At 39.1% G+C, this 24,598-nt stretch overlaps 3 protein-coding genes across 3 annotated transcripts in view; 1 reads left to right on the forward strand and 2 right to left on the reverse strand.

Moving 5' to 3' along the window:
- Positions 1 to 111: 111 nt before the first annotated feature.
- On the reverse strand, positions 112 to 6,414 carry LOC146968866 (uncharacterized). The gene is made up of 7 exons (XM_085758906.1): positions 6,273 to 6,414; positions 4,674 to 4,795; positions 3,660 to 3,770; positions 3,435 to 3,488; positions 2,696 to 2,854; positions 1,649 to 1,771; positions 112 to 631 (listed from the first exon to the last, which is right to left on the reverse strand). Exons 1-7 carry the CDS (start codon positions 6,277 to 6,279, stop codon positions 590 to 592), a joined length of 618 nt encoding a protein of 205 aa, XP_085615032.1. The 5' UTR covers positions 6,280 to 6,414; the 3' UTR covers positions 112 to 589.
- Positions 6,415 to 7,348: 934 nt separating this feature from the next.
- On the reverse strand, positions 7,349 to 17,303 carry cd68 (CD68 molecule). Its single transcript, XM_085759044.1, has 6 exons — positions 17,139 to 17,303; positions 15,413 to 15,927; positions 14,499 to 14,618; positions 12,912 to 12,981; positions 12,379 to 12,552; positions 7,349 to 10,335 (listed from the first exon to the last, which is right to left on the reverse strand). The coding sequence occupies exons 1-6, from the start codon at positions 17,185 to 17,187 to the stop codon at positions 10,196 to 10,198; spliced, it is 1,068 nt and encodes a 355-aa protein (XP_085615170.1). The 5' UTR covers positions 17,188 to 17,303; the 3' UTR covers positions 7,349 to 10,195.
- A 4,287-nt stretch (positions 17,304 to 21,590) lies between these two features.
- ing2 (inhibitor of growth family, member 2) overlaps positions 21,591 to 24,598 on the forward strand; it is a 4,720-nt gene continuing 1,712 nt past the window's right edge. The window contains exon 1 of the mRNA XM_085760228.1: positions 21,591 to 21,896. Within this exon, the coding sequence (XP_085616354.1) occupies positions 21,752 to 21,896 (145 nt within the window). The 5' untranslated portion in view covers positions 21,591 to 21,751. The remainder of the gene's footprint in view (positions 21,897 to 24,598) is intronic.

Genomic DNA, 24,598 nt, shown 5'->3' on the forward strand with positions numbered 1-24,598 from the left:
AAATAAAAGAACACTGTTTTGTACGTGTGTGTTCAGTTTATCTATAATCTATGGTATAATTTATATAAATATGACAGTCCAGCAAAGAAAAGCAACAACTGCAGAATTCCTTTATATTTTTTATTATTATCCATAGCTGTTAGAGATAAAGGAGAATACAGTAAACCATCATTTAGGTAGTGATCATCATATGGTAATAATCAGAAAAAATACTGCAATATTTGTTATTCTATTAACCTTATAAGTGCACATTAAATTTAATTTATTATTATTATTACACAGTTTTTTGTTATTGACCCTTTGTAAATATGTTCCACAGTGTTTCAGTGAGTCTGAGCCTTTAAATGAAGAAATTATTATTAACATTACACATAAACTTAGTTAACATATAGAACAAACAGTAGCTAAAACTTTATATATTCATGTGTCACTTGTAAACAGTGGATGAACGTTGGTTTTATAGTGATAGCAAACGTACAAAAACAAATAATTATAGAAACATAGTTCACATTACACACAGTTATTTCATTCATTGTTGATATAAAAAAAAGTATTGATTGGTGCAGCCTCAGGTTTGCTGTGTCCGTCCTCACTGCACGGGAGCTGGGGGGGCTTGAACAGTGATCACCGGCTGACAGAGAACAGACACAGTGAATTTCATTTTGAAATTATATATTTGAATATATATCTTGTGATCTATTTTTGTAACATATGCCTTTCTATACTTTTCTTTAAAATAAAATGAAAATTTGATCACAAGAAAAATGAAACACATCATTTAAAATCGAAGAGAAATAACAACATGAATTTATTGTGTTCCACAACATCAGTAGGCTCATCTGTAAGGGTAAGTAAATATTGTATACGGTATTTCATAAAGTTTTTAATGTATTTTGGCATTTAATTTTAGTCGATGTTTTTGATCGTTGGCGGTGTGGTTCTGGCTGCGCAGGTTCAGATTGTTGTTGGACATTAGAAAACTGATTCTCAGAGAAGTCGGGGTAGATTTTTTTTCTCCCACTTCGCCGAGTAGTTGCTCCGACATGAGGTGGCGTTCGATTTTCACTTTTTCAAGATGGAGGTCGTAAAGACCCGAGCTCCGAGTTGTCTCTAATGTTTGCAAACAGACGTTGGTTGCTGTTACCTAGGAGATCTGTGCCAAATCTCGCAAGAGTGTGTTGTTGTTGTTGTTGAGACAGAGACAGGTCTTGGACAAAGTTAATTTTCTCCTGATTTGTCCGTCTAAAATTTGCCATTTTAGTCTCAAAAGGTTCAGAAGACATGTGGCATGTGAAAAATGAGTCCAAAAGCAAAAAGGGTCTCCCGCACACTGTCTTTTGCAAGTGTGCGGGAGACCCTTTTTGCTTTTGTTCACGCCTTACCTATGCTCCAACGCACCTGTTTTTCAAGATTTTGTTAGGTGTGCATCAGCCTTCACACCTGGTCCCCAAAAATGAGTCCAATAAATTACTTCAATGGCTACATGGCGAACGAATCAACCATAATCTGGGCTCACGTTCACTTCTCCCATCGGAGAAACACAAGTAGGCCTACAGGAAAGTGTCTTTAGGTGTTAGTAGTAGGGAAACCTGTTACCCAGAGGTCCTTTCGGTTGCTATAACGACCATTGGTGTAGTGGCCTACTCACCATTTTGGGATCTGGTGCGCAGCAGTTGATGACCTTGCAGCAGTAGGAGGCCAGGGTGGCTGAGATGGCCAACAGCACGGCCTGGATGATCGCTGCCTCCGCATGGAAGTGGGACTGGCTATTCTGTAGAAACACAGTGAATGAAACGTGCAAAGATGAACGAATGAGTGCGTTAAAAAGGCATCTGAACATAAAGATTATACTTAACTACTTAACTGAAAAGTCTTGCATGTTCTTCCTGTGTGCTGACATAAAAAGATATATTTGTGTTTGTTTTTTACAGCTCTAGTAACGACAGGTCAGTGTCGGCCAATCAGAAAAGAGGAGGCTATAAGTCTCTCCTCTGATTGGCTGACTGTTTTCTGAGTGATCCAATAAAAAAAAAATAGAGCAGATTTAACAATAAAACACTCAGAGAAACCAAATCCTGCAAAGTCGTTGTTGGATGGATGGTGGGTCCAGGTGGTGGTGGGCGGAGCTTGTTGACTGCTGTTGTTGTGACATCACAAAGTGACAGGAAGTCCTGACGGCTGGTTTTTAAAGGTTCAGTTTCTGAATACAGGCTGTGTGCATTTCTCTGTGGACTGAGGCTTTGATACTTTCACAGTATTGATATAGAACCTAGAGCTGCTTTATAATCACACTACACATGGACATCTACCTTTATACTGTATGGAGCTTTAATATAAACATCTACCTTTATACTGTATGGAGCTTTAATATAAACATCTACCTTTATACTGTATGGAGCTTTAACACAAACATCTACCTTTATTTTGAAGGAGCTTTAATACAAACATCTACCTTTATACTGTATGGAGCTTTAACACAAACATCTACCTTTATTTTGAAGGAGCTTTAATACAAACGTCTACCTTTATTTTGAAGGAGTTTTAATACAAACTTCTACCTTTATACTGTATGGAGCTTTAACACAAACATCTACCTTTATTTTGAAGGAGCTTTAACACAAACATCTACCTTTATTTTGAAGGAGTTTTAATACAAACTTCTACCTTTATACTGTATGGAGCTTTAATAAATCACCTCAATTTTATGGCAGAGTTCGGCGTATGTGTGCGTGTTGTTCAGGTCGTAGTAACTCCAGCAGAACGAGGGCGTGTCTTCCATTTTCACCAGATTGCAGATCATGTTGAAGAGCGACGCGCCACACGCCACGATCTGCATCCCCATACAGGCTCTCAGCTGAAGACACAGGAAATAAACACAGGGACGTTGACCGTTTTACAAAATAAGAGAACCAAAGAATCGATATTTAAATCCTGAAATGTAAATGACAAAGACACGACATCATGCAGTAGTGCTTTTTGTCTTTGCTTTTCCACTTTAATCCTAGAAAATTGTGAAAAAATAACATATTTAGTGGTGAAATGGCAGAAATTAAAGGTTATAGTTAAACAAAAGTGAAATTTAGTGGACGTTACTTAATCTTTTCCAGTTGTTTCAAATGTTTTTAAAGTGAATTCAACTTGCTGGTGACTGGTTCGACACCATGCGTGTGTTTTTAACGTCTTCTGTTCTTCTTCGTGAACCCGCGGCGACATTTAATTGAACAACAGGCTCCATTCAGCCTTAAAGCAGTGACTCATCTCACACACAGAGAGAGACAGAGAGAGAGAGAGAGAGAGAGAGAGGAAGTGGAAGAGACCGAGAGTGGTCGGCCAGTTTCTCCAAAAAAGCAGAAGTGGCCTCGTCCTAAGTTTTGGTATTTTCTCAAAAAACAAAAAACCCAAAAAACGCTGTAACACTTTGTCCTTGAACTCACCGTGGGCGGATGCAGGTTCTGTGCTGCTATGGCCAAACTCCCAGCGATGACGACCTGTGATGACAGAACAGAGTTTTGTGTGTTTAGAAACTTTGATTGATTGATTGATTGATTGATTGATTGATTAATTGATTGATTGATTGATTGATTGATTGATTGATTGATTGATTGATTGATTGATTGATTGATTGATTGATTGATTGATTGATTGATGATGGTTGTTACCGTTACAGATGAGATGAGCACGAAGACGTCGGGCTCGATGTAACTCAGACCTTTGATCAGAAACAAACTCATGGAGATGATCTGAAACACACTCAGACAAATCTGAGTGATCTGCAACACACACACACAGAAAATGTTTAAATTAAAGGACAATTACAGGCAAATTCAAGCTGGGGCTGTAGTTTCCTAATATTTTAGGTCTAAATTAAAAGAATGAATCTTAAAGGGATAGTTTAACATTTTGGCAAATTGGCCCATTGCCATAATCCCTATAGTCATAGCAGTAGGTTTGTTACCTTTAATTGTCGGTGCAAGCTGTTTTTTAGAACGGCGGAGCAGAGCCGTGAGCTGCTCAGAGCTACGCTACGGAGGCTAATGGGATTTCTTGGTTTCCCTCATCAAACTCATCAAATACACAATCCAACAACTCCAAAACGCTCTGGTGGACAAGTTGTGAGCTGCACATTCACCACGCTATGAGACAATAACACAACGTTACCAGACAGAGTTGTTTTAGAGGGAAATACAGAGACTGTTTGCTGAAAAACTGCCCCCGACGGGAACGTGCATCAGTGGTTTTGCATGAATTTCCCTCTAAAACAACTCTGTCTGGTAACGTTCTGTTTTTATCTCATAGCGTGGTGAATGTGCAGGTCACAACTTGTCCACCAGAGCGTTTTGGAGTTGTTGGATTGTGTATTTGATGAGTTTGATGAGGGAAACCAAGAAATCCCATGAGCCTCCGTAGCGTAGCTCTGAGCAGCTCACGGCTCTGCTCCGCCGTTCTAAAAATAGCTTGCACCGACAATTAAAGGTAACGAACCTACTGCTATGACTATAGGGATTATGGCAATGCTTCAAGAAAGCCGACATGTTTGTAAACAGAGCTGTAATACAAAGTCTCGCAGAGAGTCAAGTTGACAGCTAACTACGTTTACAGGTCGTCGTTGTTTTATCAACAAAGGAATATCAACTCGATTGTCTCTCTCTCTCACACACACACACACACTTTACCCCCAGAGCTTTGGGCTCGGCCTCCAGGTACTTCTGCTTCCTGTGGACGTTCCTCTGGAAGGTGACGGCGACCAGCGGGGTCTGAGCCGGGCCCACGCCCTCCTCCACCACCACCGCTTCATCTGAAACACACACCACACCATACACCTCCACCCGTGAGTTTAAGAAAGTCGTTCTGCAGAAACCTCCATGTTTGGATCAGTAAAATGTCTTAAATGTGATTTATTTGTCTGACTTTTACACTTTGGCCACATGAGAAACATCTTGAAATTTCACTTTTCAACTCTACAACACCTAAGACCATGATCAGTACGGCTGCTTATCACTACTGATTTACTGAATCAATTCGATTCCGATTCACAAGGTCCCGATTTGATTGGATTTCTGATTGAATATTGATCAATTTCAAGATATTTCAGTTTTAAATACCAATTTTTCTTGGTTTATTTAAGAGATTTTCACAGAACTAAAAAAGATGTAATTCTCTAACCTGGTGCATTATCAAAAATATCAATGTTTACATAAAGAATTGACCCAAAATGCACATTTATTTAATATGACCCACTACAGAAGTAAACAGTGCAAACTACATGAATTAAAAGATCGATTGAAGGATTTTATGAATCAATATCATCAGATCTTTTAAATGAAGCTTGATATGAATTGGAAAATCTTTTCTTTTTAAACGCAGCCCTAATGATAAATACTGATATATTACATGCAAGAAAACGCAAGTCTGCACATCTGGAGTCTCTGTGATGTAACACCAACTGACAATTTTCATGACCAATGCATTTTTCTCAACGGAAACCACAGTTACTGTTAATCATGGTGGACTTCTTGGTTGTATTTGATCCATTTGTATTCTAGTAGTTTTTTTTTATTCTCTAAGAATAAAGTGGGTCAAAACAGTCAGTGACTGTGAGTAAAAGCTTCTAATGAAATCACAAGATGAATCTGATAATTTTCTGTTAACTAACAGGAAACTGGATTTTTCATGATCCCATCTTCAAGAAAAAGGAAGTGATTTCAAAATAAGAGTTTTGTTGTAAAGCTGTAAAACCAGTGACAAACATCTGGTAGCTATTAAATTATTTATAATTCATTTGGTATTTTGTTTTTGTGCGTCTTTTATATTAGGCTATATATTTTATAGTTATTCATACATTGTTGTATTTAAAATGATGTAAAAACAACTTTTTGACTTCACTCACTCATAACAGACACACTGATTTGGTGAAACTGCAGCTCGGTGAAGTTTAGTTTAGTTGTTGTTTTACTTTAAATCATGAATAAATTATAGCCTAACGTTTAAAGTTGCAGCTGCTGTGTAAAGTGAAGAGATGGACGTTTCCATGGATACACGTATAGCCTATAGCCTACTATTAAATGTTGAACTCGTCTAAAGACACAATAAAGTAAAACTCGTTACAAATGTTAAAACACGTCGGTGCAGCGGAAGTCAGTCCGCCTCAGGGCTGAACAACACAACATCTGGATTTCATCTCTCTGAGCAAACAACTGCATCTGCACACGCACTTTTCCCCTAAAACACGCATCTGTGTAGCTATAATGAACAAAGTTTAGTCTCCTCTTTACCTGCCATGACCACGGAGTCGTCCACTCTTCTTCTTCAGCCTCAGCAGAAACCTCTTCCTCTTTTCTCTCCTGCAGCTGTGTGTGTGTGTGTCTTGTTTTGTGTGTTTTTGTGTGAACTGTGGATCGGAAGTTTTGCAACAACTGTGTGGATCTGCTCCAGTCCCGCCCTGAGCCTGTTGGTCACTCTCTGCAACATGAGACCCCGCTGTCAGCTGCTTGTAACGGAGGTCTGTGATTGGCTGAACAACTCACCACCGAGATGAGTGACGTTCACCGTGTTATTATCGATCAGTGTGATTATTAATGCTGCTGAACCACGTTAAGACAATCTTATATATATATATATATATATATATATATATATATATATCTTATAATACACGTCAGATTGTTGTAGGCTATTGATAAAATGCTGTTCACTCACTTCTGCAGAAACCAATAAGAATCAATGAACTAAAGCATAAACCAAATAAATTATAATTAATCCCTTAAATCCCCCTTAAATCCCTTAAATTGCAGACCTGAGTATAAAATTAAGCTAAACTATAACTCCCAATAACCTAATAACCTACAAGTTTGTATTTCTACTTGTAGGTTATTAGGTTATTGGGAGTTATAGCTTAATTTTATACTCAGGTCTGCAATTCTCTAGATAGAGCTGTTATCTTTCTTATTTTTTTTTATTATTGAGGCAATGAATGACATGTGAATGCTGCTGCTGTAACTACCATAATTTCCTGTGGAGGATTATTAAAGTATCTAACTAACCTAAATCAACACTAAGTAAAATTGATAATAAATAATAAATGGATTGGTAAAGAAATGATAAATAAGATAAAAATGAAGACAATAGAAACCAGTAGTGACGTATATCTGTAAATGTCAACTTTTATTAAACTATTATGATTTTTGATGCATTTAAAGGCATGTTATTGTATTTATTGACCCATATCTATTCTTATTATTTTCCATTTTCTTCTTATTTTTTATTTTCTACTAACCTATATGGAGGATTTTGACATTTTAATTAGTTATAGATAAAACTGTATCTGTATAAAGACACCACACACACAGGATTAAGAATATATCAATATTTTTTTATTGGCACAGAAAGTTAACAACAGGTAAAAAAAAAAGTGCTCACACACTGTGAATAAACTTTACAGACAGTAAAACGTCCCTCATCATAATGTTCACTCCTCTGACTCCACAGCGCCACCTGGTGGATGAGATGTGGAACTACAGCTGCTGGGCTTTTCTTTCTTTCTTTTCTTTTTTTTTTAGGCGTTTGAGGCGTTAAAGGGCCAGTTCACTGCTGTTTTTTTTGGTTTGGTTTCCTGGTTTTGAGATTTCAGCCTCTGAGTTTCTTCTTCAACCTTGTTGCTCAGATAATCTACTTACTGTTGGTTAAAGTCGTCCCTAAAAAAATCCGTCAGCATATAACATACAGTTTCATTTTTTCAGTTAATGTTTTGTGTCAAAGTGAAAGCACAAGATACAAAAGCTGAAATCTCACAACCTGACCTTATAAACCTGACTTGATCCCATGAGAGAGGAGAGAAAGACGATGAGTATGACCTCAGGTATCAATGCCGCGTTCAAGAACCAGACAAAAATGATGAAATTGGAAAATGATTATGGAGTTAACACCATTAATCATTTTCCAATTCCACCATTTTTGTCTGGTACTTGAACGCAGCATTGATATCTGAGGTCAAGTCAAGCCAGTCTTCAGCTCAGCTTCGGCAGCTTTGGAAAACACACACAAACGGACGACGCATAAACACAAACAGGAAACATCTTCATCTTCAATTTAACGACACACACACGTGCTGCCAAAACAACACAACACAACACAACACAATGGGAGGAATGTTTCCAGGGGACGCTAATAGGTGACGAACCAGACTAAGAGGCAGACTAGGATGCGATTTCAATCTCATCCGTGCAACTTGTGTGTCTCAGTTTTGTTCATCACTTTTATAGCGTCACATAGAAACACTTGTGTTGTGTTGTGTTGTGTTGTAATTGCAGCACGTGTGTTGCTCCGATGAAGATGCGATGTGTTTGTGTTTTGTCTGTTTGCGCGGTGAATTGGATTGTGCACTGTGAGCTGTTCAATTCTGTATATTTAAAGGAACAGTGCAAGTAGGAAGTTAGTTTAGCATGGCTTAGCTTAGCATAAAGACCTCAAATAAGAAATTAGCAAATTTCCCAAATGAACAAAAAAAAAAAATAGATTGGTGGTTGGAGGAGAGATGCGATGAATATGTGACCCATTAAAGATCTAGTCCAGATTAAATCAACCTGCATTGACCACAAATAAGCAAATTTCCCAAATGAACAAAAAAAATAAAAAAATAGATTGGTGATTGGAGGAGAGATGCGATGAATATGTGACCCATTAAAGATCTAGTCCAGATTGTCCGTCAGCTACATGTAGTTTATCAAACAGGCAGTCGAAACAAGAAGCTGGAGCAGAACAGCAATCAGTGCAATTAATATTGACAAGGTAGAAACAATCCCTTACAGATATCCATGTGATCGTCCCATTTTGGGATGAAGTGATAATTGCGATAACACGTTGTAATCACCTGTAACGTTATAGTGATTGGTTCAATTCCCTTCTTTTTAATAATAAAATCCCTGAAGGACAAAAACACACACACAAAAAAAAACACACAAAAGATTTGATTCTTTCAAACATTAAAAGAAGAAGAATAAGGAAACATTTGACACATAACTTGCTCACACAAACACGGGAAGTTTCTGTCAAAAACAAGCTGCATATAGCCTATATATAATTATTCTTTAGGTCGGAGAAATATTAAAATCTGACTTTTATTTTACTTCCGCTGCTCAGTGAGAGATTGATGTGGGTTTGATTGATTTTAAATAACCAATATCAACCACTTTTGACTTTGAATTTACATTATCACAATACTGACCTTTAATAGACTGTCTGTCTACTGTAAATATAAAACGTGAAGCTGATTATGATGATGAGACACTTTGGTCAGTTACAGTTACAGTTACAGTCAGTTGTATTAGTTGTGTCATCCTCATGTTTAGTGTCCGAATAATAGAAACACTTTGTTTAGAGGGCGACGAGATTTAGAATTATATTCTGCTTTGTTTAAAATCTGTTTTAAGGCTAAAATGTAAAAATGGTTGAGTGCTGTTTTATATTTGGCTTTAAAAATAAAAAATCTACTGGAATAACATTGATAATACAAAAGTTATTGATTAATCAAATACATTTATATATAAATGAAGGATTGTTAAACTCAAAGAAAAAAAACAAACAAATATATATTTAAATTTTACAACCATGAATTCCGTTTCCTTCATGTCTCTTTAAATTGTCAATTAATATACAAATTGTATATTGTAAATACAAAAAAATTGTAAATTCTTACAATTCTCGCAAATCTTTACTTTATTCCATCTACTTAAAAATGTCAATTTCTGACTTTCGAGTTTAATCCAGAGTGAAGCTGTTTGATCGGCGTGTTTGACTGAAACGTTGAATCTAAAGTCCAACGGTGGATTATGTCAGAGCTGCTGGACTTCGATCTGCTGCTCGAACATCTCGTCATATCGATCACAACTTCACATGTTAAAGCCAGAAATCAAAGTAAATGGAAAAACTAAAAGTTAAATCTGAAGGTATTTTCCCCAAGTACCTTAAATTATAAAATCCAATTTGACCAGAACAGTAGGAAAATTTAACAATATCTTTTTTATTTTACTTTAAACTTTGAAATGCTACTTTGATTTATTAATTTATAACAACTCTTTTAATTAACCAATGTACTTATTGATCACATTTATGCGTCATAGGCCTATAGGAGGAAGTGCTCCTCGGCCCCTGAGAAAGAGCCTCACTTTCTAACGGGAGTGACCTCTGGGTGACCTCGGCCTCACAGGGTCTGGTAGCCGTCGGTCCTCCTCCTGCGGCTCAGCATGTAGGCCACCACCACGATCACGATCAGCACCAGCAGCGTGATGCCCACCCCGATGGCCACTCTGTAGTCGGGCTTGTCAGCGGCACAGACGTCAGCTGGGAAAACACACAACAACTCAACATTAATGAATAATAATAGTAAAATCCAACAATGTCAAATTTAGTAATGAATAGGTGTCATTTCATCAAGCACAGGTGTATTTACTCTCACTGTATAAACACAAGTCTGTGACTTCTGATATTCAAATAGTAAAAATGCAACATGTCATTGTCAACATTCAAATTCAAAGGAAAAATCTAATTTCCTTATTAATCTAAAATGCAACACTATTCAATTTTCATGATACAATCTGAAAATAAATGATCTGTCCCTGGAGTTTTAATTTGTATATCAATTTTAGCACTAATTAGTTAAATCTTAATTCCAAAAGAAAAAAAAATCATACATTATATATCCCCATATACAATACCGAGTTAAATATTCAATTACAATTTATTTTACAAATTAAGATTTAAATTTCTTTTTTTTCTTTTTTCTTTTTACCAATTAAATAGAAATATTTCATTTAAATTATATCTCATTCTTGTAATTTAAATAATGTAATAAATTACATTTGATTGCATGCACAAATTGTATTGAACACCACAGTCATTTTCTATCTTACCTAACAAATTATTTAAAAGTAAATGCTATGAACAGCTCTGTATCTAACTTTCACATTTCCTATCAAAAGCTCCCAGTGTTTGCATCGTGACATTTCAAAGTAGTTGCCTCAATGCGCAATTATTGAAATATAGATATGTACATGCACATTCTGTACTGTACAGTGGTACACAAGCCCACACAGGCTGGTTCCAGCTGGAGCGGTAAAACCAGCTCTTCCTGGGCGACAGGTGGTTTAATCCAAAATGCTGCAGGGTGCATCAGTAACCTATACGAATGTGTGACTGAAGACTGTGATTACTGACCTGCTCAGAACAATTTATTATTAACTGCAGACTGATCCAACCAAAACAAAAGCTGTTGTGTTTAGACTTAGAGAGCGGCTACAGTTGCTCAATAATACACAAACTAAATAATAAGAATAATGAACATTCATGGAAGAATGGGCTTTATGCACAGCTCCACTACTTCCTGAAATAAGCCAGCTCGTTTCTTTCCTGTCTTACATTATTGGACAAACTGATTAATCCAGGTGTGTCTGACCTCACAACAATGGTCAGACACACCTGGATTAATCAATTGGTCCAATAATGTAAAACAGGAAATAAACGAGCTGGCTTATTTCAGGAAGTAGTGGAGCTGTGCATAAAACCCATTGTTCAGATCTTTAAATGAAGTAATTCCACAATGTAATTTCTAATTTTGTACCTTTTATCTCAATGTAAAATACTACACTACATATTGTCCTTCTTTACATTACAATTACTGAATGCTACTGTATCTGAAAACCAGAGATGGACAGAGTACTCGACCCCAGTACTTGAGTAAGAGTACAAATACTACTGGTCAAAATTTACTCTGTTACAAGTAAAAGTAGCTCAGTCAACATGTTACTCGAGTAAGAGTAAAAAAGTACTTGCTTTTAAAGGTACTTAAGTATCCAAAAGTACATGCTTTTAAATTTACTTTAAGTAAAAGTAAGAGTGAGAGTAAATTTCTTATTTTTCACATCAATGAATTACTATAATTTTTTCTAAATGAATTTAAGGACCTTTTAACTCTGACAAACACAGCTTGTGTCCAATAGTATTTTATATTTAAAAAAAGAGCAGATCTGAAAGTAACGAGTACTTTTCAGCCTTCCTAGAAACTAACTCGAGTAAAAGTAAAAATATTTGTCTTGGAAATGTATTCAAGTAAGAGTAATAAGTACCAAAGAAATCTAATACTCAAGTAAAGTACAAATCCTCTGGATACCTACTCAAGTACAGTACTCAAGTAAATTCACTCCGTTACTGTCCACCACTGCTGAAAACACTATTCGGCACAATTGAATGGGTACATTTTGCTAATAAGTGCAGGACTGTGAGTACTTCTTTGTTGTGGTATTGCATGGGCATTGCATCAGCAATACTACTACTTTCATTAATGGATGTACAGTAAGGTCAGTGCATTTCTTCATTGAGGAAACTTACAGGAGCCAAAGTCGCCGCTCTTGGTCAGGTTGAAGCCCTGCATCCGGTCCTGGTCCACATCCAGGTACAGGCCGTTCCCCATGTAAAGAGCTTCAGTCTTGCAGGAGTAGGAGTGTCCGATCTTTGTAGCGAAGAGATGCAATGAGCTGTTGCTGGCGGAATAAGGCTTATTTACTGCAAGAAGAAAACAAAAAAAACATACTTGGTTTATTTTAGGATGCTGACTACTGCCATAAACAGAAATGTTGATATGGAACCAAACTGGTCAGACTGGACTGTTGGTTGTTACCAGCACCATCACATGCTTGACAGTAATTCCACAGATCAGATCTATACATAACTGAACACGCACGCAAAAACAAGGAAGTTGTAAAGCTTTAAATGCGTCTGCTCTGTGCTAATATTTGCCAGTGTTGCACAATACCCACCTGCAGCTGCAACACACTGTGACCCAGATTTTAAGAGTCTAAAGTTTGATGGCAGTAAATGGTGGTTCAGAGACTGGATTAAAACATTGAGTCATCTCAACTTACCTCCTTTCATGAAGGCGTATGTGAGTTTGAAAGACAGACTGTCGACGTAGGCAGAGTTGTCAGCGACACTCTGAAGGAAACACAAAACCACAGAACAGGTTTTCATACTGGGTAGTTAAAGTCTTGAATCCTGACAGCAGCTAACTTTGAGGTATTAGCTTTAATTTCAATGAACAAGCAAGACCGTGATTGGGTGTGATGGGAACGTTAGCTACTGGGTGAAGCTGTCTGAGCATGTTTGGTGTTACTGAGCGGTAAAGATTGTGTCTGTCTGCTCTTGCTGATTGTTGAAATAAAACGTTTTTCAATCATTTATGACACGTATGAACAGCTGGACTGTTCTGCCAGTAAGTGTGCTACACATAACAAGCTGTGATTTCTTAAAAAAACCAACAAACATACAATAAATGTTCGTATACATGTAGTTTTCCAACAGTAGCTAATGCTAGCTTTCCACCTGAACAATGAGTGTTGTGCTCTACCAGCTAAGTGGCTAGCTAGTTTTCAGTTAGCTGAGATTTTTCAAGCTACTGGGCGTTGCTCAAAATTTCATTTAGCTATAAATATGTTAACTATCTGACACACGTGTTTGTAGTTTCTTAAAAGTCTCTCTTCAAATTTGTTATTTAGAATTTGTGTATTTTAAAGTGATTAAAAGTTTTATGTAGCTAAGCAGTGAAGTGCGAATGTATTTCCACCAATTTTCCAAAACATTAAAATTGAAACATTGAAAACATTGAAATGCAAAGGATGGAGTCTAGAAGCTAATTTAAATTCAATATTTCCATTTTAAAATCTTTGTATGGTGATAAATGTATCAAATCACAAGAGCTTAAATACCAAAAAAGAGAAGTGCTGCTGTAAATGATTTATCTTATATGGACAATTTCACTTTTTTTCCGTAATGAAAATGAAAGCAGCACTGTGCAGACACAAGATTGCTCATCATTAGAGACCCAGTCAGTCGGCCCATCTGGACGACTAATCCTTAACAAACCGTTTTAACATTTGAACAGCCAGTTACATGACAGTCACAGTCATGTAAAGACATGAGAGACACCTGACCTGAGTTCCTCGTCATGTGATTAATAAACAAAATAATCAGCAAGTCTTTGTTCATAAATCTTTCTTTTTATGGACCTGAGTTACTGCAGCCGCGGTGCTCACTGGACATTTGCAAATATAATTCGTGTGAGATAAAGGGTTGTTCAGGCTGTTTGATACCTGGGTTGGGCAGTGACATTGGCAATGATACATTGGTTCATCGAATACCTTTAACCTGCTCATCACAAGTGTCACATGAAAACCTACTATGGGGATTACGCAACCATTGTAGACAAAGACAATGTGATACAGTTTCCCTGTCACATGCTCTCCGGACTGGCCTGACAGCTACAGTTCCCCTTTTCTTTAACAGTGCTCTTTGATTCCAGATTCCAGTTCAACCGTGAACTTTCCAGGGTAAACTCCCCAAAAATGTAATTCCAAATTAGTGTGAGCAGATCAAAGATGAAGGTTGGACAAAACAAAGACTGTATACTATAACATAACGTTGAATTTGTGTCTTATCTAGGAAATCAAACGTACCTTGTTGAACATGAAGGTGATGGTGCCCTCCTTGAAGACCAGGGTCAGGTTTGCCTTGGTTTCCTCACAACTTCCTGTAGCCTTAGTCTGTTCTGGCTGAACAATGAAGGTCCCATTGGCCTGAAACACAAACAGAGAAGATCAGGCCATCAAAGTGTATCACAGTGTACCCGAGGGCACCATGGCAGCTATGTTTCTACGAGTAAACAAGATGGTCACTTTGGTTTAGCAACCGTCTCATGACACAAAGATGACACATGTTTAACCTTCTGCATTCATCAATCCCACGATAAGGAGGAAATCAAAAACGCGTATGAGAAGATTTTCTCAATTCCTGAAATTGGCTGCTGACAAAAGCACTGCGGAGTGCTGAGTCAGAGACTCGTGCAGAAAGTACGGTCTATTTCGATCATTTCCTAACAACATCGTAAAATCCAGGTTTAAAGGGACAACGAGGAGTTTTGGAAAAGCAAAGCGTTTTCACACTACATTTATGAGCCTCCGTGCGCACCGTGAAATTCTTTGACCGGCGCAAGACAGACTCATGTTTTCATTCATCAAGAATTAAAGTCAGAGGTTCGAAGACGATCACATACCGTTGTAGTTCCGACCATAAACGGCGATTCGACGGCGTTATTCTCATGTCTCGCCGCGAAACCGAAAGTAAAGAAACGCTGGTTGGCTCGCCCAGCGTTTCCGCCACCACTAATAATAACAAAATAACGATAGAGACAAAACGATATATTTATCGAAAATGGGCCCATTAACAAGTGTGGGTAGCTAGATGGATAGATTCATCCACATTAATATGAATATGAATTTATTGTTCTGCCAATGGAGAAAACTCCTCGTTGTCCCTTTAAAGATGAGAATCTTTCATTGTGTCGGCTGTAACTAAAGGAAATGTACAGTACCTCTGGTGACGCCAATCGGATCTGCAGCGCCATGCTAGCCTTCAGGCACACCTCTTTCTTGTCATTCGTTAGGTTGTAGTTTCCTACAGTCAAGTTGGTGGCGGGTGTGGGTCCAGGGACAGGTGGTGGCTTGGTTGTAGGCTTGGGTGTAGGCTTGGCAGTGGTGGTTGTAGGCTTGGCGGTGGTGGTTGTAGGCTTGGCGGTGGTGGTTGTAGGCTTGGGGGTGGTGGTTGTAGGTTTGGGGGTGGTAGTTGTAGGTTTGGGGGTGGTAGTTGTAGGTTTAGGGGTGGTGGTTGTAGGTTTGGGGGTGGTGGTTGTAGGTTTGGGGGTGGTAGTTGTAGGTTTAGGGGTGGTGGTTGTAGGTTTGGGGGTGGTCGTTGTAGGCTTGGGGCTTGTAGTTTTGGTGGCGGTGGTCGTAAGGTTGGAGTGGGTGGGTGTAGTGGCGCCAAACTGCTCTGCAGGAGATACGGTTGCAGAAGGTTTGGATTCCTTGACGCCTTCGGCCAATGACAGCACTTCAGTCAAAAAACAGAGAGGGAGAAACAAATCCATTTCAATACTAATATACCGTGTTGTACCTTGTTGGTGGTGAAACAAACTGAAAACCTGCCATCTGCCATCTTGTTTTGCTTACCACCGAGAAAAAAAACCCTTTGCCTCTCTAGTTGCTTCTCCCCAAAAGGTCACACAGATTTCAACTGCCAGCTAAAACAAGCTCCATAATAGCACCATAAAGAAATTAACCTTCCGACTACCATCATGTGCCTGCATGGGTCCTTGGTTTGAGTTTGGTTCCCATCTGAAGAAATTCTGGTTATGGAATTGGTCCAAATGTGAAAGTATCATCTAATAATCAAACCTTTTCTGGGCCTGATTCTGGCCATGGAACCAGCGGGCCAGAAGGAAAGACTCATGAGCTGTATTTATTTATTCAACTATGCCAAAATCTGTCTTCAATTCAATTCTTCTTTTACAAGTCAATACAAAACGAAAAGGACCTTTCCTAACATGGTGTAATAGCTTTACTGCTTCAGGGTTAGGGTTAGTACATCAGCCCTCAGCGCATTTATGACCCCTGATGAGTGCTTATCTGCAGGCTGAGGTTGTGGTGACTGTAATGCCCCATTTACGGCCTGGTCACACAGATGGCCGACTTTAACCAGCCAGGGGGGTAGGTCTACTCAGGAAGGCATGATCATATCAGATGAATCTTTTATGAAGCAGTAATAAAAGTTAAGTAATCAACCTTTAAGAAAACAACAAGCAAAAATAAAGTATCATTCTTCAACTTCAACATCAACCCTATAGTCTTTGATTTGATTTAATTTAATTTTCCTAAAGAGCGACTTCCGGCAACGAAACAAGTTGCAGATTCATCTGGTCACCTAAAAAAAAAAAAAAAAACTGCGCTCTTCTGCCAGCAGACATGTGACTCAGACACTATCGAAAGACTGCGGAAATTTCTGTTCCCTAAACAATCCAGGAAGTCACACTCAGCACTGATGAAAAAAAGAAAAACACATCTAATGTCTTATTTGTCCACACTGTCATTACAAAAGAGACTTTCTTATAATAAATAATAAGACAGTCCAACTCTAATGCAAATAGGCCTACAATTATTTAGAAGATCTATTAGTAAAAACTACAGAAATTCTGCTGAGTTGTCAAAACCTATCTATTAGGTAATGTTTGGTATAAAGTACTAACTGGGGTCGAGCAGCCTCACCTGACACAGCGCAGCAGGCCACAACAACGAGCACAACAGCGGACTTCATGTTGACAGGTGCTGACTGACGGTTCCGTTTCCCGCGGTAGTTACTTCACCTGACTGTCGCTCAAAGTGGAACAACAGCAGCTCGGGCCCGCTGCTAAATAAACAGCAGCGTCAAGCTCACGGAGCTGAAGACCACATCACCGGAAATGAGTTCCTCTAAAAATAAAAGTAGGCTATGTGCGTATAAATTCATTTTGGTAATGACAATGCAATTTAGTCATTAAAATTAATACTACTAAAAATGTTACTATTTCTTTTCTGTTCGTCATATCAGACCTTATTAACATAGGCCTACATAAATAGGCTTACACAGAAATAAATGAATTTATTTACCATTTATATATGCATTTTCCTATTTATGTAGCTTTTAATGCATTCAAGTATTTAGACTTATTTTATTTTATCATGTTATTCTTTTATCCTTCATTAAAAACCTTACTTGAGAAAATCCCTGTGCCCTATGTGGGGTTGTGCTGAGAAATGGCAACCTTTTTAAACTTAGGTAGGACAACTTGTTGCTACAGTTTTGTTAGAACTGACCTCATGTTACTTTTTGTAATCTAATCATTCTTTTTTCTTTTTTTAAATTCTTTGACCATACATTTTTTTCAATTTTTCAAAGGTAGTGGGTGCAGCATTGCAGAACCATACTGTAACTTATTACATTATGTATGACTTTAAATAAAAAGTACGTTGAATACAAATACAAAGGACAGGTGCAATGATCAAATCATTTTTTTTTTAAATGCAAAAGACAAACAGTATTATTTACATAAATTCGAGATATAAACTTTCTGGATTGACTCTGGCATGCATATGGTGATTTTATTTTGAAAATACAAACAGGAAGCCCGAGATTGCATTGTAACTTGGTTTGACTAATTCAACACTTTCCAACTGATATCGATACTCAGGAAACGAAAGTAAGTGACAGAAGACAGAGGAAGAAGAAGAAGAAAAAAAACCGACCACAGTGTGTTTGAACCGCGTGACTCAGTGATTCATCATTGAGCATGACTTCAAACTGCAAAATCAGTTTCAGACAAAATAAAAGCTAGCAGTATTTCCTGGACTGAGGTGATGAACTGCCCAGGGGCCCTACAAGACAGAGGCCTAATTTGCATATCAGTATAGTTATAGTGATATATAGCCTAGTCTGGTGTCTTTACTAATTTATAGTCATAATAGTTGCATTTCTAATATAGCATTAGCACTCATTTGTCATTTTTCCCTATTCCACACTATGACTACTCATCCTGCGCCCCTCTCAAGTAAACATGACGTCATAGTGGAAAACACTGTAAATCAAAACCAATACAAACTACTGAAGATAACAGTGACCAGTCCCACAATTGCACTAATGTACGACTGTAGAGTTAAAACTTCATTCATTCATTGATGTAGCACCTTTCTTAATAAAGTTACAGGGTGCAATAAGAGAAAACAAATAACAAAACATATTAATAAATAGTAAAATCCTGTGACCCATGGTATTTAAAACAATATGCTACAGAGTAAAAGGTCAAACAGAGAGCAAAAGAAAAGGTAAGACAGGTGCACCACGGTTGCGTAAAGGATTAAGATGGCCTTTTTAAAAATTAATATTATTCATAAAAGTGAGTTTATTCTATAATCATAGAAGGCTGAAAATCACAGGAAATGTCTGTTCTGATTATTCAGCAGTGTAAAGCTCAAGCATGTGGGAGCCTTAGTATCTGACAGTAACCTATCAAGATAGAGATGAGAGACGTGGTGGAACAGTAAAGTGCGGCCTGAAAGAGCTCCATGGTGAAGCAGAGGAAACTGGTCTAGGCCAAAAGATCTAAAAAATGAGTTTTGTTTTTGCTCCCCACTAGACCAGTTCCATACACTCCAGCTATTCTTGCTTTTACAATGATAGGAACCTCAGTTAGTGCTAAATCTGCTTTTTTTTTCTTTTCTTTTTTTTAATATCTGAAGCAATCTTATCGTTTCCCTCTATTTTCTCCTCAGAATACACCAGAATGCCTCATTTATGTGTTAAAAAGTATTGAATGAGTGAAAGAGAAAGAGAGAAAAAGACAGAGGGAGACTACATTAGATAGTAAATAGTTTGAAAAAGTGTGCCCCCCTGAAAAAATGTAATGCCCCCCCTTTAATTTGTGTCTGCAGTCGGGTCTGGCTGTTAGTATCAATTCACACAACAGTGAGGAGATGAACGGACTTTCTGTGATACAGAAAGAGGAAACAGAGCAGGTGGTTTGCTTGTCCAACATATGGAGCCTAAAGGAGGAACCTGTATATTGTTATAGTCAGACACTAAAACACGTGTCCTGTCATCGCTGCTCATGGTTTCCTTTGTCTTTTGTTTAGTTTTGATTAACAATTAAAGCCACTTCACAAAAGCTGAGGTTACAGTAAGTCTCATGATTACAGCTACACTTATCGGAGGGGAACATCTAGCCTATTATATAGCTACAGTGATATAGATTCATCATCTTTTATTTATTTTTTTATTATTATTATTAACAAATACATAGGAACACATTGACTTCTTCAGAATAGCTATTAATCACTGACATGGACCTTAGAGACTTCAAGTCACATTCAAGATCAGGTAGAAACAGCTCAAATGAGGGAGTTCATAAAAAAAAAAAACTTTATGAATAATAAAATAACGGGGTTACCACTATTGCATAAATTGTATTTGAGTCTTCACATGACGGAAAATGTTGTTGTTTTTAAAGTCAACCGACTTGTAAAAACATGGCCAAGGACTAAAAGTTGGAGTTAGTTGCTTTTTTTTTTTTTTTATAACTGTAGTTAGAGGCTTGGCTGTGTCCACCAGACGCGTTTTCAGCGCTCTGGGCGTCTATTTTACATTCAAACCCTATTGAGTTGGGCGCTCACAGCGCTCAGCGCCCTCGGCGGTAAAACGCACTCGGCGCTTGCTTCTTTTTGTCGCGGCGCTCAGAGCGCTTCGAGTTGAAATCTGTTCAACTTTTAGAACAGCGCTACGCTCGTCAATGTCACTTTTCCCCACACTGACCAATCAGAATCAAGAAGGGGCGGGACTTACGTTACCGACAGCAACACAACCGGAGACGTGGCTCGGTTTATATCATGACCCACACTTGTATTGAAGGTAGGCCGACCTCAGGGTCCATGTCAAAAGCTGCTGCTAATGCTATTGTGTATTTCTGACACTCGTTGTAGTGTTTACATTAAACAAGGCCGGAACACGGAAGTGTCAGAGGACTCGTTTTGTAACCTCGCAACAGCGGCATTCTGACGAGGGAGAGAGAGAGCGCTAAGCGCTGGGAAAGCAGCGCTGAGAGCGCTGTCAGAGCTGAAAGCGCGTCCGGTGGACACGGCCCCTAATGGGCTCTATGCACAGCTCCACTACTTCCTGAATTTAAGGCAGCTCTTTTATTTCCTGTTTTACATTATTGGACAAACTGATTAATCCAGGTGTGTCTGACCATTGTGCCTACTCATAGAGCCCATTGTTCAAAATGGAGCTTGACTCCATTGGGATAAATTTAATAGGCCTATTTTGAATTCTGGCTAACTGATTTATATATACTTGTCATGATGTAGGTAAATAAACAAAGACAAAACATTGATAAAAGTTAAAGCAGAAGTAAGCGATCCGGTCGTTTTGGCTAATGCTGCGTTCCAGGTAGGCTTTTGAAACTGTAAATTACAGCTTCGAGTCACGACTTACGACTTTGTAGCGTTCCAGGCAACCCACTCGTGTTTCTCCGACCTGTTTTACCTGTGAAAGTCACTAGCCTATAACGGCCACTCGTAACTTCCGACCCGTGAAGTCGTACCAGATCGAACTGGTACGACTTCACAGGTCGAAAAAATACGTGTTACGGGCTGCCTTGAACGCACCATAACAGTCCTCGTCCCTACGTCACCACATTCACGGCGTCCCTTGGCTGCACACACAGCCCTGCATGCCGTTCTCTCTCCTCATTGGATAAAAACTGTAGGATACGATAAATGTTTTCTCTTCGGCTCAGAGCAGAGCAGAGTGACTGACAGACCCGTGTTTCGGTCCAAACACTCTATGTAAGTGATTGCTGTGGGAAGATATAACTATTTAAGACTTATATTAACACAAATATATCACTTACTTCTGCTTTAATAAAGTAAAACAAAAAAACATTTGAATAAACTTCTCATTGTGCCTTTAATCTAACACGAAGGTCACATTCAACCTCCTTCTAAACTAATGGCAGCGCTGTGTTTTCGGTTTCTCCCTCTGGTTTATTTTCCCGGGAAAACTTTATGCTAATGAGCTCGCTCTCGACCAATCGCGAGCTCCCGAATCCTCGTGGCCCTGCCTTCGGTGACGACACGCGAGAGGAAACTGTACAATGCCATAAAAGGAAAATACTCCCGCATGCGCAGTGGCTTGAGTTTTGTTTGAAGTGAACTGCTGCTTGGAACTGCCCTACAAGCTGCAAAGTCGCCAAGCATTTTTTTTTTTTTTTTTAAGATTTTAACTGTATATTTTTTTCTCTTTTTACATTTCCTCCGTATTCTTCTTAGTGCCTCTATGCATCGTAGAGACGATGTTAGGCCACCACTATCCAAATGCCGACAAGTCGCAACAACTGGTCAACTATGTGGAGGATTATCTGGAATGTGTGGAGTCCCTACCTTTGGACATACAAAGAAATGTTTCCCTGCTTCGAGAAATTGACGCGAAGTATCAAGGTACAGTGTGGAAAAAATACGCTTCTATCGTGCGTTACGACTGCGTGTGTGTGTGCGTAAAAGTGGAAGAAACATTGACGGTTGGTGTGTTTGAAGGATGGGCTCTTAACTGTGAAATGGTGGAGGAGCAGGCGCGAGGAGGCTACAGTGTTCCCATTTTGCAGAAAAAAAGAAAAGAAAAAAGCGAGCACCTCCATCGATCATGTTCATTACGATTGATACTTTCATAAAAATGTGCAAAATTGTAACCACCCAAGCCCCAAGTGTTGAATTATCAACCGAGCCAAGCGACATGTAGCCTAGCCCGGATATACTTAGTCCTGTTTTGTGTCATGCCACCAAACTGATTGAAAGAAACGCTGAAATCTACTACTTCCTTCTTTTGCGTAAACCTTGACGCATTTTATCACCTGCAACTAACATGTAACTGAATATTTAGTGTCCTGTGGCAAGTCCGGCGTTAATATAATTAATAATTTATCACCGTTTGATAAATAAAATTCACTTTTACATGAGGTACACACCGCTACACTCCTGCCGCCCACCGTAGCGTTTCGAAAGGATTATAACGTGAAAAACAATGACAAAACTTGGCGATTTATTGAAAATAAAAGCTTTATTTGCGTGTTGAAAGTGTGCCGAGACACATAATCTAGGTTAAAGTGTAGATTTGTGGTGAAATGTGTTCACTAATGTGTGGATTTCCCCCAGTGGCCATGGTTTCATCAGAAACAGGCGTTTTCTCAATGTAGTCTGGTGTGACAGTCTGAACACCAAAGGCACACTGGGGTTAACTATTAAATATCGCCTCTTTATTAGTGAGATGGGTTCAGTATTCAGCTATTAACACGTACGAATGAGTCTGGAGCAAAAAAGCCAATTAGTATTGTTGCCAATAGCCTTTAAGTACAGGAAAAACAAATCTCATTGTTTTCTGTTGAGCCGCGGTAAAGGGACTTCCGCTCCCGAGAAGTTCCCTCGACAACATCGGTAGACAAACACACAAACATGGACCGGAGCTCCAACGTGTTGGGTTTTGGGGTTGTGTTTTTGTTAAAGAGAGGTTGTTGTTACACATCTCCAGGAGGCAACACAACACGACGTGCGCTCCGCCGCTGCTGCTGCTGCTCCGTCGAGCTTGAACTGCAGAGCCGGATAGTCTCCTCGTCAAGGCAACCCCCTTCCACCGGCGTCATTTCCGGTGGGCAGGAGCTCACTGTTGCCCGGCACCTCCTCCTCCTTCTCCTTCAGCCTCTACCTCCAACATGTCCAACTTCTGTTTCACTTCAGCAAATAAGTTTAAAATGTCTGCTGAAAACTTTGAGGCAAGCACTTTAGTGGGGACTCCAGTTATAGTCATGCAATCAGCCAATCAAACTTCTGCAGGTATGGGTGAGTTGACCTCCAGGTTTATTGTTTACGATCTTCTATTGGCTACTTCCAGAAGGGTCATATGCATAATGTTCCTGAACTTGAAGGGATAGTTCAACATTTTGGCGAATTGGCCCATTGCCATAATCCCTATAGTCATAGCAGTAGGTTCGTTACCTTTTAATTGTCGGTGCAAGCTATTTTTAGAACGGTGGAGCAGAGCCGCGAGCTGCTCAGAGCTACGCTACGGAGGCTAATGGGATTTCTTGGTTTCCCTCATCAAACTCATCAAATACACAATCCAACAACTCCACAACGCTCTGGTGGACAAGTTGTGACCTGAACATTCACCACGCTATGAGATAATAACACAACGTTACCAGACAGAAGCTGGTGCATATTCTCATTTGCCCAGGTCATAGTATTTCAAAGGAGGTTAAATCGAAAGCAACTGGACTTAGTTATTTGTCTAGGAAGACGTTTCACCTCTCATCCAAGAGGCTTCATCAGTTCATGTACACATCTGACCAGGCTGGGACTGGTCAGATGCCTAGCCTGGTCAGATGCGTACATGAACTGATGAAGCCTCTTGGATGAGAGGTGAAACGTCTTCCTAGACAAATAACTAAGTCCAGTTGCTTTCGATTTAACCTCCTTTTAAAAAAGTTACCAGACAGAGTTGTTTTAGAGGTAAATTCAGAGACTGCTTGATGAAAAACTGTTCCCGACAGGAACGTGCATCAGCGGTTTTGCATGAATTTCCCTCTAAAACAACTCTGTCTGGTAACGTTGTGTTATTATCTCATAGCGTGGTGAATGTGCAGGTCACAACTTGTCCACCAGAGCGTTTTGGAGTTGTTGGATTGTGTATTTGATGAGGGAAACCAAGAAATCCCATGAGCCTCCGTAGCGTAGCTCTGAGCAGCTGGCGGCTCTGCTCCGCCATTCTAAAAATAGCTTGCACCGAAAATTAAAGGTAACGAACCTACTGCTATGACTATAGGGATTATGGCAATGGGCTAATTTGCCAAAATGTTGAACTACTGAACCTCAGTGACCGGTGGTCTCCAGACCTGGATCCAGTAGAACATGGTTGGCAGCCTAAATGCCCCGATTGTCCGTCCACCTGTCTGTCTGTCTCTTCCGCTTGTCCGGGGCCGGGTCGAAGGGGCAGCAGTCAAAGATAGGACACCCAGACTCCCCTCTTCCTGGACACCGATCCGCATTACTGCCACCGATCCGCCTGTCAATCTTACGCTCCATCCTTCCCTCACTCGTGAACCTCGAAGACCCTTAGATACTTAAAGCAGAAGTAAGCGGAATATTTGTGT

This window comes from Trachurus japonicus, chromosome 18 (assembly GCF_045865225.1).
Source record: "Trachurus japonicus isolate A0001 chromosome 18, Traja_1.0".
NCBI classification, from domain to species: domain Eukaryota; kingdom Metazoa; phylum Chordata; class Actinopteri; order Carangiformes; family Carangidae; genus Trachurus; species Trachurus japonicus.

Coding starts and splice junctions, on each gene's coding strand:
- LOC146968866 (XM_085758906.1), bottom strand. Junction 3,771..4,673: donor CCGAGCCCAAAGCTCTGGGG/GTAAAGTGTGTG, acceptor TGTGTGTTGCAG/ATCACTCAGATTTGTCTGAG. Junction 1,772..2,695: donor AACTCTGCCATAAAATTGAG/GTGATTTATTAA, acceptor GTGTTTCTACAG/AATAGCCAGTCCCACTTCCA.
- cd68 (XM_085759044.1), bottom strand. CDS start 17,187: ATGAAGTCCGCTGTTGTGCTCGTTGTTGTGGCCTGCTGCGCTGTGTCA. Junction 12,982..14,498: donor TCACCTTCATGTTCAACAAG/GTACGTTTGATT, acceptor TGTTTCCTTCAG/AGTGTCGCTGACAACTCTGC. Junction 12,553..12,911: donor ATACGCCTTCATGAAAGGAG/GTAAGTTGAGAT, acceptor TTCTTCTTGCAG/TAAATAAGCCTTATTCCGCC.